Source organism: Cervus elaphus, chromosome 30 (assembly GCF_910594005.1).
Source record: "Cervus elaphus chromosome 30, mCerEla1.1, whole genome shotgun sequence".
Classification (NCBI taxonomy): domain Eukaryota; kingdom Metazoa; phylum Chordata; class Mammalia; order Artiodactyla; family Cervidae; genus Cervus; species Cervus elaphus.
In genome coordinates this window covers 16,540,824-16,556,255 of record NC_057844.1, presented here as the reverse complement: position 1 = coordinate 16,556,255, position 15,432 = coordinate 16,540,824, and the positions used below count along the sequence as shown (strand labels likewise).

The following is a 15,432-nucleotide window of genomic DNA, read 5'->3' as shown; positions in this document are numbered from 1 at the left end:
AGGGTAAGATTAGGGGTCAGGGGACAGGATGATCGGCTACCAAAACTCAAAGGCAAAGAAATCTATGAACACAGGATGTGCAAGATAGCATCAAAGGTGAGCAGGGACACAGGCTGGAAATCCCAGGCAAGAAAAAGTCTTGAAGGGACCGTGAACTTGTACGAAAGTCTGGGAGGCAAGGCTCAGACCCCTGAGCCTTTGAAGAAAAGGGACAGTGGGGGGATCAAGCTCATGGGCATCTTCCCAAGAAATTGCTTAGCTTCATCCTAGGCTAGCCATTGCTTCTCCATGCTCCTTGAGGGGGAAAAGCCCCAAGCGTCACTGACCTGGGACATGGCAGGGGCTTGGGGAGCAATAAAGTTATTGCAGATGGCTGCTGGCACCAAATCTTTCTAGTTGGCATGACCCCAGTCACAAAATATTCCAGAACCCTATCTGTACATCCAGTCTGTGGTACAAGGAAGCCTGGATTTTCACTTATCCAGCTGTCAGAAGCCTTGGTGAACAAGGGACATGGTCAGGCATCTGACCATCATCACGACCATGACTCTCTGGGAGGGGCTCCGAGGAACAGGCTGTGGGGGATGGGGTACCATGCATAGCCTCCTTGGTGAATGAAGACTCCCAAAAGTCAGGGAGAGACTGACTGCCAGCAACTTCTGCTTTGGGCTCAATACAGTCCTGGGGCCAGAGACCCCTAAGGCTTCTCTAGGAAAAGGGAAGGCTAAATACACAAAATACAAAGAACACCCAAGTTTTCAGATCCTCATAAAACAAGAAAAATAAAAATCCCAAATAATACCATTGTAGGTTATCCTACATTCTAGGTTACATTTTCTCCCCCTTCTTTCTCGTTTAAGCCCATAACCAAGGCTCATTCTAACCTAACTGCACCCAATGAATGCACCTACTGTATGCTGGTCTATACCGTAGTGTGTACCCTTACTAGCAAGGCTAGTAGGGATTCCATTAGCTTGCAAAGCTGAGCAAAGAACCAAGGAGAGAACCTTCCCCAAAGGGCACCAGGTGCCTCTGGAGGGATCCCCTCACTGGAATTTAACTCTTGCATGCACCTGGCATCCTGCTGTCAGCCTGGACAGGCTTCACCCCACCCTCTTCCTCCTTGTTCTTTCACAGGTGATGGTAGGTGAGGTAACTGCTTCAATTCCATTCACAGTGCTTGCAAATAAAACAAAGAACCCTTGGCACAAATGGGCCATGAAGAGCTCATTCTCAACTTGCAAACAGCTTCTAAAGTACAGACACTAAACCTCCTTTCCACCAGGCAAAACAGCCCAGCCCTTTCCAGCAGATGGTATTTGCTTCCTGAGGTTGCTCGGGGTTAAATTATTAAGCTCTCTTCGAGGACTCTGAAGCGAGAAGTTAAAATCTGCCGTGTCAAAGGCCCTCTGCTCAGATCCAATTAAGCCTTGGAAGCTCCCTCCTTCCGGCAGATTCCCTTTCAAAAGGTCTCTGATCTGAGAACCAGGAAAGGCTGCTGCCTCCAGAGACCACCCTTATTTGGCAGGAAAACAGTCCCAGCCATTGAAATGCCAGGATGACTCGCTTTGTATATTGACATGAGAGGAGGTGTAGAAGGCTTGATCATTTTGAAGAGCTGTGCCTTAATGTGGCTTTCCTGGTGAGTCATTTTTGAGTGAGTTTATTTGAAATTTTCCTACTCGGTGCAAAGGAGTTTCAGGTGGCTGTGTCCGGCTCACAAATAATACCGTTTCTCTAAGCTCTTTCTGAATAGGCTTTACTGAAATGTGCACAGCCACAAGAGCACACACCACAGAAAAAACCACCTGCACGAGCTGAACTCATAGAGTCAGCTTTGGCTGGCTTTGGATCTCCCGACCCTGGTTTCATTCCCAAGAGGAACCCCACTGAATTCATTTTGAAAGATCTGGGGTCAGCCCAGGTGCCCAGGTTGAAGGCCAATTAAAGGCCAGGAGGGACACACAGCACCAGTCGCTGGCCCTTTATTCCTGAGTACAGACTGGAAGAAAGCTGGTTGCAGAGGCAGAGCCATCCAGCCAAGTCTCCGCATATTAAACGATGGAGCCGGCCCCAGCTCTATCTGCCGTGTAGCATGACATGTAAACACAATTCGGTCTCAGCTTTTAAAGCCGATTCACCTTCCTTTCAGGTTGAAGAAAAATTTTGAAAACTACAAGGAGACGATCCTCTGGATTATGAGGAAACGGGAAAGTAAGAACTCCTCTCCCCATTTTCCATCCCGTTACCTGGTTCTCCTGGGTGCATCTCACTGTCTCCCACCTTCCCCTCAAGGAGGCAGAAATGCTTGTTCCCTCACTTGAGCATGTATTGGGCCAGTAAAGTCTCAGCTGCCAGGGATTAAAATACTGAGCAAGCGAGAAACAGGAAACATGGTCTGGGACTTCAAGGGGCTTATCCTTTGATTGTGATGAGGGTGGGAGGGAGGGCAGGAGGCAAAGATAAACAGGAAAGCAGGGAATCTGCATATAAAATAGTTAATGCTTTGGTGGGAAGGGGATACTATGGGACCACACAAGAAGGCATCTACCCTGTATTGGGGGAGGTTCTAAGAAGTCATTAACGCAAAGTTTAAGAAAGAAATAGCCCCTTTACCAGATACTAAAGGCATCCTAAAGGAGATCAGTCCTGAGCATTCACTGGAAGGAATGACGCTGAAGCTGAAACTCCAATACTTTGGCCACCTGATGAGAAGAACTGACTCATTTGAAAACACCCTGATGCTGGGAAAGACTGAAGGCAGGAGAAGGGGACGACAGAGGGGATGAGATGGCTGGATGGCATCACCGACTCAATGGACATGGGTTTGGGCAAACTCCAGGAGTTGGTGATGGACAGGGAGGCTTGGCATGCTGCAGTTCATGGGGTCGCAAAGAGTCGGACACGACTGAGCGACTGAACTGAACTGAAAGGCATTGGAGGTCCAGCTGTTAAGACTTGCCAGTCATGGACTTTGCCAGCTTTGGGGGTCTCATCAAAAAGTCTGAGCCAAGAGCCTAAGCTACCCGGCTACTTAATTCAGAAACTCCAGACCACCAGCTGGAACATCTTCCAGATGACCAGATCCCATGGACCTAGAATTGGCAACAACAGCCACAGCTGACACACCTCATCCATCATATGCTTTTTCTTGCTGAGCCAGGACAAAGCCCCGATTCCCTCTCAGGAAGTGTTCCCATCCCCATACCAGTAAGTATATGCCCCTGACCTAACTCTTATAGAATGACTGCTGTGGGCAGCCCCTTGTCTCTGAACCCGCCGATTTCCAAGCCAAGGATGGCTTCGCAGGCATGTGAGCTGTGCAGGGACGCAAGCCCCCCACACTCAGGGTCCTGTGCTTGCTTTTAATGCTCGGCTGCCACTGTCTTGAAATCCTTCATTAATTTATTTTGGTTGCCTAACATGCGGGGTTCTAGTTCCCTGACCAGGGATCAAACCCATGCACCCTGCAACTGGGAGTGCAGCGTCTTAACCACTGGACCACCAGGGAAGTCCCTGAAATCTTGAGTAATTTTAAAACAAGGATACCTGCATTTTGAAATTATATAGCCTCTCCTGTGGGTGAAAAGAAGTGGGAGCTACTACACAGCTCGTGTCATGAGCCACCAGACCCCAAAGCTCCCCGTGTGAAGGACACAGGCCTGTGGCCCGTCTCCGGGCAGCGGCCTCCAAGCAGCATCGCTTCAGAGGAACCTGACGGGTCTCTGCAGCCAGCCCAACCCCACTTTAAGGAAACTGAGGCTCAGACAGGCAGCCTGACACCTCCCCCTATTAAAGACAGAGCTGGTTATACAGCTCAAACCAGGAAATCCATGATTCTAGCCTCCTGACAGGGGAAAAGAATGAGCATATCCGTGTCCCCTGTTACCGTGACTTCAGGAAGGCTCTCTGTTCCTCTCTGACTGACTCTCAGGAAGAGCAGCTGGGCTCACATCCGCCTCCCCCCGGACCAATCGCCTCCACTCTGGACGGAAGCACTGGAGGAGGGCTCCTCCGAGGGAGACTGAGGTCCGCGTCCAAACCGCTCACAAAGCGCTTTCATCGACTCTGCCCCCGCCCACCTCTCTCTCCTCACCTCCCTGAGGACAAGCTCCTCTGTGAGGTCTAAGGAGAGGCCTCCTTCCATTCCTCAGGGGCACACGGCCGTGTTTTCCTCTCCCCAGCCCCCACCCCACACCTCTCCGACATCACCAACACCACCTCAGACACCTTCATTGCCCCAGAGTCCCTGGCCCATCCTGTCCTTTCTCAGTCCTTTCTTCACATTCTTTCCAGCAAAATCTTTTTAAAACACTTCCCTGGCCCTCCACTACCTCCAGGAAAATTCCACATTTTCCCCACGTGGCTTCAAAGGCCCTCGCTCTTGTCCATGCCAGACACACTGGCCTTTCTGTTATTCACCACATGAGCAGGCCTCCCTGCCACAGGGCCTTTGGACGTGCGGTCCTCTGGCTACAGTACTCTGCACGCCAATATCCTTGTGACTTGCTCCCTCACTTTATTCAGGTCTCTGCTTAAAAGTCACCTTCTCAGAAACTGTTGCTTTGGCTACCCTTTACAAACCAGTGCGCACACACACGCACAATCATTCTTCAGGGCATGCCTAGCCACCAGCAGGTGAAGTTTTCACCTGTTCACTTGTGCAGCGTCCATCTCCCCTACTAGAACGGGCAGCAGGCACGGTGCCAGCCCTGGTACCTAGGACAGCTTGGGGCATATGTGAACACAATGGATATTTCCTGAGTGAATAAAGGAGTGACCTAGCCCTGCCTGTCTCTCCAGAGTCACCCGTTAATACTAAGCCGGTCTCACGCTAGCCTTCAACCACGCAGCCCTTATGCTAGGAACTCCACCTGGCAAACTAGAGACAATTTCCACTCTGGGCACAACCTCCAGGCCTGGATAGGGTCCCTGTGAGCTCCGATGGCACCCTGCCCTCTGTGTTGGCAACCTCAGAGTTCCTGGGGTGAAATTCTAAATCAGCCCCCATAAGATAGCATCCCCAACTCCATGGACAGGAGTCTGAGTAAACTCCAGGAGACAGTGAAGGCCAGTTCCGCAGCCCGTGGGGTCGCAAAGAGTTGGACACAACTGAGTGACTTAGCAGCAGCAAGCAGCAGCAGCAGAGGGCAAGAGGAGACCTGAGAGGCAGTCCACCCCACGCTGTAGGCGGCGGGTTTAAAAAGCAAGACAACTTACACCCGACGTGCGCATGTCTCCTGCAGCACAAGACTTGCCCATTTCCGCCTCCACGGGCCAGAATCTTAACGTTTAAATGGAGGCTTTACCTGGCTTCAGGCATGTATCCGTCCAGGTGGGCTCAACAACACAGTGCCCGAGAGGCTGCATCCTTGCAAAGGCTTCCCAGTGTGGGAACCGTGGGCAGAACGTACATGCCAAGGACCGGGAAGGGGGCGGGGAGACTTCCATGCCCCGTCCAGCTCCCGGGTCAACAAGCTGTCACGTCCTCTCCAACACCTCCTCCAACGCTGTGCTGGCCCCAGTGGTGGGAGAACCAAGCTCTCCTAACTGACCTCCCCCAAATCTAGTTGCGGAGGGAGCGGCCCCCTTGCGGGGAAGAGCATCCTGGCTGATACCGACGGCGCGCCTCCCACTGCGGCGCCCCCTGGTGATCAACCCCCGGGGAAGAGTCCTTGCTAGCTTACTCCAAAATTCAATAGTTATAAAAATGGGCCAAAACGAAGATTAAAAAGAAACTTGCTGCTGCTGTGAAAACTAAGTGGAATGCTTTTGAGAAGACTCAATAAGAACGTCGGAGAAGGCAATGGCAACCCACTCCAGTACCCTTGCCTGGAAAATCCCATGGACGGAGGAGCCTGGTAGGCTGCAGTCCCTGGGGTCGCTGCAAGTCAGACACTACTGAGCGGCTTCGCTTTCACTTTTCACTTTCATGCATTGGAGAAGGAAATGGCAACCCACTCCAGGGTTCTTGCCTGGAGAATCCCAGGGACGGGGGAGCCTGGTGGGCTGCCATCTATGGGGTTGCACAGAGTCGGACACGACTGAAGAGACTTAGCAGCAGTAGCAATAAGAAAGTAGTTTTACAAATACTGCGTAGAACTAGGCGTGCACCAAACATACACAAAAGGCTGGGGGATATACAGAAGGTTTTTTTTTTCTTTTTTGTTTTCAAGTCTACAATCCTGCACTCAGACTATGTAGAAATTGCCAAAATTGAAAGTTATAGATAATAAATTATGAATGGGCTTTGAGCAAACGTGCCCACACAGTCCTGCACTTAAAAATGGTGTTAGCTACCACGCAGAAAACAGCTCGCTAGTGGGAACCTGCTAACACGGCACAGCAAGCTCAGCTCAGCGCTCTGCGATGACCTAGAGCGCTGGGATTGCCCGCGGGAGGCTCAGCGGGGAGGGAACACGTGTATACATACAGCCGATTCACTTTGTTGGACAGCAGAAACTAACAACATTGGAAAGCAACATCCTCCAATTAAAGATAAAATTTTAAAATAGTGCTAGTATTCATTTGTGTTTTCAGTTAAAATAGCATGTTTAAGGTATGTTTCCTTTTTTTCATGACTCCCACTTTAGCCTGTTTTTTAAATTACCAGACTCAGCAGCCTCACTTGTTACTGGCACGCGGCTGGTATGTCACCCCTCACATCCCCAAGTCTGGACTGGGCGGTGTTCACCGTGGTGTCGGGCATCTGACACTGAGCTGGCACCTCACAGGCCCTTAATGATTGTGTGTGAAATGAAAGAATGAATGGGAAAAAATGAGAGAGCTTGGGGAAATATGGCCGATATCCCAAATCCTCAAACTCTCTTTGGGTTCCTCGAGAGAAATAGATCTAAGTTTTCCTTCTCTTTTCTACCAAAGCCTTACATACCCAAAGGACTGCAGAGAGCACTTTCACGTTTCACTTATGTAATATACCACTACAAGACGAGGAGGAGGAGGAGGAGGAGGTGGAGCCAGAGAAAGAAGTCAAGAAACATCGTCGTGTTGCTCGTCGTACGAAGACGTTAGAACTAGATATGGACTGGATCAACAGCAAGATTAAGGTAATTGTGGCAGTGCCCTGGCGTTTGCATTTTGTCCAGGGGTTTTTGTTTGTTTGTTTGTTTGGTGGTGTGGGTGGAGATTTACTGGATTTAGAAAAGGCAGAGGAACCAGAGATCAAATTTGCCAACATCCATTGGATCATCAAAAAAGCAAAAGAGTTCCAGAAAAACATCTATTCCTGCTTTATTGACTATGCCACAGACTTTGACGGTGTGGATCACAACAAACTGTGGAAAATTCTGAAAGAGATGGGAATACCAGAACACCTTACCTGCCTCCTGAGAAATCTGTATGCAGGTCAAGAAGCAACAGTTAGCATCAGACATGGAACAACAGACTGGTTCCAAATTGGGAAAGGAGTATGTCAAGGATGTATATTGTCACCCTGCTTATTTAACTTATATGCAGAGTACATCATGTGAAATGCCGGGCTGGATGAAGGACAAGCTAGAATCAAGATTGCTGGGGGAAACATCAATAACCTCAGGTATGCAGACGACACCACCCTTATGGCAGAAAGTGAAGAAGAACTGAAGAACCTCTTGATGAAAGTGAAAGAGGAGAGTGAAAAAGTTGGCTTAAAGCTCAACATTCAGAAAACTAAGATCATGGCATCTGGTCCCATCACTTCATGGCAAATAGATGGGGAAACAGTGGAAACAGTGACAGACTTTATTTTCTTGGGCTCCAAAATCTGCACAGATGGTGACTGCAGCCATGAAATTAAAAGATGCTTGCTCCTTGGAAGAAAAGCTATGACCTACCTAGACAGCATATTAAAAAGCAGAGACATTACTGACAAAGGTCCGTCTAGTCAAAGCTATGGTTTTTCCAGTGGTCATGTATGGATGTGAGAGTTGGACTATAAAGAAAGCTGAGTGCCGAAGAATTGATGCTTTTGAACTGTGGTGTTGGAGAAGACTCTTGAGAGTCCCTTGGACTGCAAGGAGATCCAACAAATCAATCCTAAAGGAAATCAGTCCTGAATATTAATTGGAAGAACTGATGCTGAAGCTGAAACTCCAATACTTTGGCCACCTGATGGGAAGAAATGACTCATTTGAAAACACCCTGATGCTGGGAAAGATTGAAGGCAGGAAGAGAAGGGGACGACAGAGGATGAGATGGTTTTTAGGGCCATGCATACATTCTTTATTGTATTCTAACAGTAGATAAGTGTCATTATTATCGCTGTTTAGTCACTAAGCCATGTCTGACCCTTTGAGACCCCATGGACGGCAGCCCACCAGGCTGCTCTGTCCATGGAATTCTCCAGGCAAGAATACTGGAGTGGGTTGCCATTTCCCTCTTCAGGGGATCTCCCCGACGCAGGGATCGAACCTGTGTCTCCTGCGTTGCAGGTGGATTCTTTACAGCAGAGCCACCAGGGAAGACCATATGTCATTATATATTTGTATAAACCCATAGAATGTAGAATACCAGGAGTGAACCCCAGGGTAAACTATGGAGTCTGGGTAATGGTGATGTGCAGTGTAGATTCTTTGTATAAATGTACACCATGGTGTGGGATGTTGATAGTGGGGGGAGACTGCACGTGTGTGGGGGTGCAGAGAATTTATGAGAAATCTCTGTATTTTCTACTCAATTTTGCTGAGACCTGCTCTAAAAAATAAAGCCTATCTGTAAAAGCCAATCACATGGTATATGTATAAAGATGGACACTATAAAGTCTTAAGTGAAACCTAGTCTCAGTTAGTCACATGAGCTAATAAGGTCCAGAGTTAAAAAAAAAAAAAAAAAAAAAGGCACTGAAGGGGGAAGTAGGAAGATGTGATAGACTCTCTGCTTTCTGTCAACATATACTGAGAACGCACAATGCCCCAGGCCCTCTTCTAGGTGCTGGAGCTACAAGGGTGAACAAACCAACCTTGGGGGCCATGGAACTTACGTTTTAGTTGAGCACACAGTCCACGCGACGGAGGATGAGATGGTTGGATGGCATCTCCGACTCAATGGACATGAGTTTGGGTAAACTCCGGGAGTTGGTGATGGACAGGGAGGCCTGGCGTGCTGCGGTCCATGGGGTGGCAAAGAGTCGGACACAACTGAGCAACTGAACAGTCAACACACAAAATTCTGTTCAGTGCCAAGGCAGGTATTGTTAGGTGCCGCAGGAAGGAAAGCAGGATAAGGGGCTCTAGAGTTGCTGGGCTGAGAAAGGAGTAACTGTCATGCTTTTAGTGCAATCGCAGACGTGCCATTTGAGCCTAGGCAGGCATGGAAAGAGGGAGCGAGCCCCTAGAGACTTGGAGGAGGAGTGTCCTAGGCAGAGCTCACACATGCAAAGGCCCTGAGGCCCTGAGCCTCGAGGACGGGGTGAGCAAGAGAGAAAGGCATGGGTAATGAGCTCGGTGTCTAGGTCAGGTAGAGCCTTGGGGGTCATGGTTTTATCCAAAGGATGCCATGGAGCCACTGGAGGGGCCAGAGCAGGGGCAACATCATCTGGCTTAAGCTCTAGAAGAATCTTTCTGGCTGCTCTAGAGAACAGGCTGAAGGGGGCAAGAGTAAGGGCAGAAAGTTCAGGTGAGAGACGACGTGCATCTCTACTAGGCTGGTGGCGGAGGTGGTGAGAAGCTGGCTGACTGGGCATATTTTTTAAGTAGCCCTGACTGATAACACAACCTCTGTGCTTAAGACCGTCATGTATGTTTTTCTGGGTCTTACTTTCTTGAACTGTAAAGTGAAGATAATAAGACCATACTTATCCCACAAAATTGTTGCAAAAAGCTAAGTCCACATTATATGCAGAGGTGCTTTAAAACCTGCATGATGTTACATGAATGTTAGTTTCTAGTAGTCTCAAGTGTGCTCCAATTTACTAAGTGATAATACAGCTTTTTCTCAGTTGCTCAGGCCAGAATTATTAGATTCATCCTTTGGGCTTTTGTGTGATATATTTCCCAGTGAGGGAAAATGGAATGACTCTATCTCTGTGTCAGGGATTTTTCTTTGCCCGTGGCTTCTTGTTTTTAGGAAAATGTCATTCCATGACAAGTGAATTTGATGAAAAGAAAGTGTATTAAGAAATTCTGGCTTCAGGTGGCTTTTGAAAATAAGACCTAAAATAGAAAATCCTCCCCCGTGAGCAAAATCTAGAAGCTTCTTACCGGTTCTCAGGAAGAAACCAACCATAGATGACCTTATAAAGTGCTTTCTTTAGGGTAAAAAAAAGAGAGGGGGCAGTGGTTTGTAGAGTAAATGTGCAAGGTGGCTGGGAGCTTAATGGCTGGAGGTGGTTCGTTTCCAAGGATGAGCCTGCTGGCTGGGGGTAGCAGGGACAGACTGTGGGAGTCTGGCTCCCCTTTCATTGGATAGCCTTGTGTAGGTTGTTCGGTCATGTCTGACTCTTTGCAACCCCATGGACTGTAGCCCGCCAGGCTTCTCTGTTCATGGGATTTTCCTGGCAAGTTTACTGGAGCTGGTTGCCATTTCTTATTCCAGGGGATCTTCCCCATCCCAGGGATCAAACCGGCATCTCCTGTGTCTCCTGCATTGGCAGGCGGATCCTTTGCCACTAGTGCCCCCTAGTGGAACGCCTCTCTTAAACGGGGAAAATGATAGCGCCTCCTCTGGGGTCACTGTGTTGTGGAAGTCCTGCGCTGAGCGCTAACGCTGCTGTAGGGACAGAGTCAGTTACAGGATCTTCATCCCCTGGTGGAGCGGTTCCTGGGCATTGAAGGCCGCGCCCTGCGGAGCCCACAGCAGCTCCTCGTCAACCAGCTGCACCTTCTTCTTTCATTGTCTCAGATTTGGGCACTCTGCAGTGAGCTCTCTTGAGTGAAGGATTCTTCAGTCATTAAAAGTAAGAGCTTGAAAACCACAGATCTGACACCTAGTTAGAGTAATGCAGGATAAAACATAACGGGAAAAGGCATCCTGCTACAAACACCTGGGAAATTTAAATAAAATGTAAAAAAAAATGTCCTTTTAAATGGATAGTATGTAAATGCAGAAGTATATATGTACAGTATTTAAATCTAGAGTATATAAGAGTATATTGGAGAAGGAAATGGCAATCCACTCCAGTATTCTTGCCTGGAGAATCCCATGAGCAGGGGAGCCTGGCCGGCTACAGTCCATGGGGTAGCAAAGAGTAGGACACGACTGGGCACACACACACACACACATAGAAGAGTGCATAAGAAAGGAAGGGGGTGACACCAGAAACAGAACCTGGAAAATGCGGATAGTGAGAGTGAGCGGGGTGTGGGAAGCAGGAGAAACGGCTTGCATTTTAATGTCTGATGGGGACTCGAGGCCCCTGGAGGACACACATCCTTCTCAGGCACAAGTGAAGTAGCTACAGTAAGTGCTGACACATTTAACCACAGAACGCTTTGCAAGCACTAAAGAGCTGATACCAGGACTTCCCTGGTGGTCCTGTGGCCAAGACTCCTCCTCACTGCCAAGGCAGGGGGCCAGGGTTCAATCCCTGGTCAGGGAACTGGATCCAACATGCCGCAAGTGAGACCCAGCACAGCCAACGATGGAGGTGATATCATCTGTACTCTGCTCTCTCACCCCTGTGGATTGTTTTTAGTATTTCTATATAAATTTTTGGCTGTGTTCAGTCTTACTTGCATTGCGCAGGCCTAATTGCCCTGGGTGACGTGGAATCCTAGTTCCCCGACCAGGGATTGAACCTGCCTCCCCTGCATTGGAAGGTGGGTTCTTAACCACTGGACCACCATCACCTGCATTGGAAGGCCGGTTCTTAACCGCTGGACCACCTGGGAAGTCTCAACCCTGTGGATTTTAATTGGTAATATTAACAACATAGCCAAAAGCAACTCATACATTTGCAAAGTCATAAAACACACCTGTGAATAACCTGTGTGTCAAAGAGGAAGGCATACTGGAAATTTTAAAATACTCAGAATGAAATGAAAGGTGAATATCTACACTTGGAGGAAAGAGATAAAATTTTGAGAGAAATGTTATAGCTTTAAATGCCTATCTTAAAGAAGAGGAGGAGGAAGAGGGTCGTGAAGCAGCAGCAAGATGGAAATCAATGAGCCCAATGTTCAATTCAAGGAATTAGAAGAAAAATACATAGTCTAACATAGAAAACCCACAGAAAGCAGCCATATGGAGAAAATAATGCTGGGAACAAAAATTGATACACTGGAAAATAAAAAAATATTAGAATGAGCAAACCAAAAGGCTGGGTCTTTGAAAAAAATAAGTAAAATTAGCAAATCTCCAGGCAAATGATCCGGAAAAAAGAAAACATATATATACTCTAAAGAATGAGAAGGACATGACTAAGAGACGTGCCTGTGTGCATGCTCAGTCATGTCCGACTCTTTGCAATCCCGTGGACTGTAGCCCTTCAGGCTCCTCTGTCCATGGGATTCTCCAGGCGAGAACACTGGAGTGGGTTGCCAATTCCTCCTCCAGGGGATCTTCTCGACCCAGGGATCAAACCCATGTCTTCTACATCTCCTGCATTGGCAGGCGGATTCTTTACCACTGAGCCACCTGGGAAGCCCAACTTAGAGACAGTAGAGGGTTTTTGAAAATATTATATCACAAAATTTTATGACCATAAATTTGAAAATTTACATAAAATAAACAATTTCCTAGAAAAATATAACTCACTAAAACTGATTCAAACAGAGATACAATACCTGAATATACTAATGTTATCAGTGAAACTGTGCCTTCCTCCAAAGTAGATACGTTTAAATCCTAAACCCCACTGACTCAGATTATGACATTGTTTGGAAAATTGGTAATTAGTTCAGATGAGGTCACACTGGAGTAGGGTGGGCCCCTAACCCAGTATGACTGGTGTCCTTATGAAGGACAGTGAAGACACCGAGTCTCAGGGAAGATGGAGCCGGATGTCAGAACCCTGCATACACAAACCAAGGAAGAGGAAGGACCACAGGTCATCACCAAAGCTAGGAGAAAGCATGGACTAGATTTTTCCTCTGAGCCTCTAGGAAGAGCTGACCCTTCTGACCCCTTGATTGTAGACTTCTGACCTCCACAGCTGTGAAAGAATAACTTTCTACAATTTAAAACTGCCCGGTACTTTGCTATGGTAGCTCTATGAAATTAAAATAACTGATAATCATTAGATTGAAATGATAGTTTAAAATGTGCACACACAAACACAGAGTGGTCCATTTCAGCTTCCTCAACACCGAGACAGGTAAACCAAGGCCCTGCGAAGGTTCCCTTCTGGAATCCCCAGCAAGTTGGTGGTGGTGATGGGTGGGGGAGTGATGGGTGGGTGGCATGCAGTAATCAGAGAGTAAGTAGACTGATGTCAAGCCTTCTGGTGACAACACAGGTTTTTCTCTTCTCCCTAGGTACTTCAAGGTGATGGAAAAATAATCCTCTACCCCAATGAGATTATCTTCCAAATTCTCTTTCCTGATGGATCAGGCCAGATATAGTATCCACTGGAACAAGGGACACATACGATGCCAGAAAAGTCTGTGCTTTGGGGCCGGGGCGTGGGTTTTACTGGGGCCTGCCTCGCTCTGCAGGGCTGCCTTCTGCAGGGGACCCCAAGGGAATACTAGTGCCTTAACCATCTCCCAGTTACCCATCAGGACACCTGGCTATGCTCATCCTCAGCATAAAAGAGAGCAAGTTCACGTACATCATTCTGGAAGACAGTGCAAAAACGTGCATCCGGGCCCTTATCAACAACTCTGGCCATGCCACCTTCCATGATGAAAATGGAGACATCTGGTAAGCCTGGGGCATGAGTCCCAAACACCCCTCCCTGCAGAGAAGCACTGTGATTAAGGTTTTGATTCCCAGTCTGCATAGCTGTGCTCTTTCTGGGTAAGCCTCTCTTTCTCTCGCTCATTCACTTAGAATTCATCCGTCCAACCCACACATGGGGAGCTGGGTGTCGTGATGAGCCTGTAAGACAGGTCCCTGACCTCAGATGGTGCCCCAGCCTTTTTGCACCATTGCTTCCCCTCCAGGACATAGCAATCACAGACTCAAAAGCTGGAGTAAGCTTTGGGTTTCGTCTCCTCTCACTTAAGAATCGAACTTCACAAGAATGGCCTTAGAAAGACCCAGTGCCCCCTCTGTTCCAGGTGCCGCAGAGAGAAACGCATGATAAGTGCGCTGGAGGTACATGTATTGTATTTTAAAAACATAACTTCTAAAAATTTTGTTGGCTGTTATGTTCCCGTTTCTGGTAATGGCAGGGAACCTCATCTTACCCATTCAAGGTAATTCAGTCACTTTAGAATTTTTCTCCATCTCTTTAGTGTAAGAACTCTGTGTTTTCAGGATTTCTCCCTTGCCTTCTGTTCTAGTGGTCACAAAGTGGAGAATGCATATTCTCTCGAACCAACTTTATACTTCTTGATAATTAAGGCCAAATTTTAATTCCAAAGAAATATTTTCACCCTCCAGGCCTTGGTTTTTAGGAATATTTTCCCTGTTATGAGGTTTTCAACATCATTTGCTAGTTGACTACTTTGTTCTCAGGTGTATCTGCTCTTCCTGGAGGGTATAGAAATTAATGTCTATAATATTACAAAGCTACAGTAATTAAGACGGTGTGGTCCTGGCACAAAAGCAGATATGTGGATCATTGGGACTGAACAGAGAGCCCAGAAATAAACCCACACACCTACAATCAATTAATATTCAACAAGGAAGGCAAGACTATACAATGGAGAAAAGAGAGTCTGTTCAGCAAGTGGTGTTGGAAAAGCTGGACAGCCTCATATAAATCAACAAAATTAGAACACACCATCACACCATATACAAAGATAAATTTGAAATGGCTTAAAGACCTAAATGTAAGACATGACACCACAAAATTCCTGGGAGAGAACATAAGCAATACCTTCTCTGACATAAATCATCACAATATTTAGATCGGTCTAAATCTAGATCAGTCTCCCAAGGCAAAAGAAATTAAAGCAAAAATTAACAAATGGGGCCTAATCAAACTTGAAAGCTTTTACACAGCAAAGGAAATGATAAGCAAAATGAAAAGACAACCCAAGGACTGGGAGAAAATATTTGCAACCAACAAGAGCTTAGTTTCCCAAATATACAAACAGCTCAAGTAATTTAATATAAAAAACCAAACAACCTAACCAAAAAAAAAAAAAAAAAAAAGGGCAGAAGACTTAAATAGATATTTCAAAGAAGATATACAGAAGGATAACAGGCACATGAAAAGATGTTCAACATCACTTATTATTACAGAAATGCAAATCAAAAGTACAATGAGATATCACCTCACATCGGTCAGAATAGCCATCATTAAAAAGTCTACAAATAAATGCTGGAGAGGGTATGGCGAAAACAGAACCCTCCTACATTGTTGGTGGGGATATAAATTAGTGCAGC

The 15,432-nt window shown here is 47.1% G+C and overlaps 2 protein-coding genes across 2 annotated transcripts in view; one reads left to right on the top strand and one right to left on the bottom strand.

Moving 5' to 3' along the window:
* Nucleotides 1-15,432, bottom strand: part of CBY2 (chibby family member 2) — a 127,946-nt gene that overhangs the window by 105,710 nt on the left and 6,804 nt on the right. The window lies entirely within an intron of this gene.
* The window catches only part of ERICH6B (glutamate rich 6B), a 50,039-nt gene that overhangs the window by 29,413 nt on the left and 5,194 nt on the right, over nt 1-15,432 (top strand). Inside the window, exons 4-7 of the mRNA XM_043892144.1 lie at nt 2,153-2,214; nt 4,185-4,261; nt 13,410-13,495; nt 13,645-13,797. Coding sequence (XP_043748079.1) covers nt 2,153-2,214; nt 4,185-4,261; nt 13,410-13,495; nt 13,645-13,797 — 378 coding nt within the window. The remainder of the gene's footprint in view (nt 1-2,152; nt 2,215-4,184; nt 4,262-13,409; nt 13,496-13,644; nt 13,798-15,432) is intronic.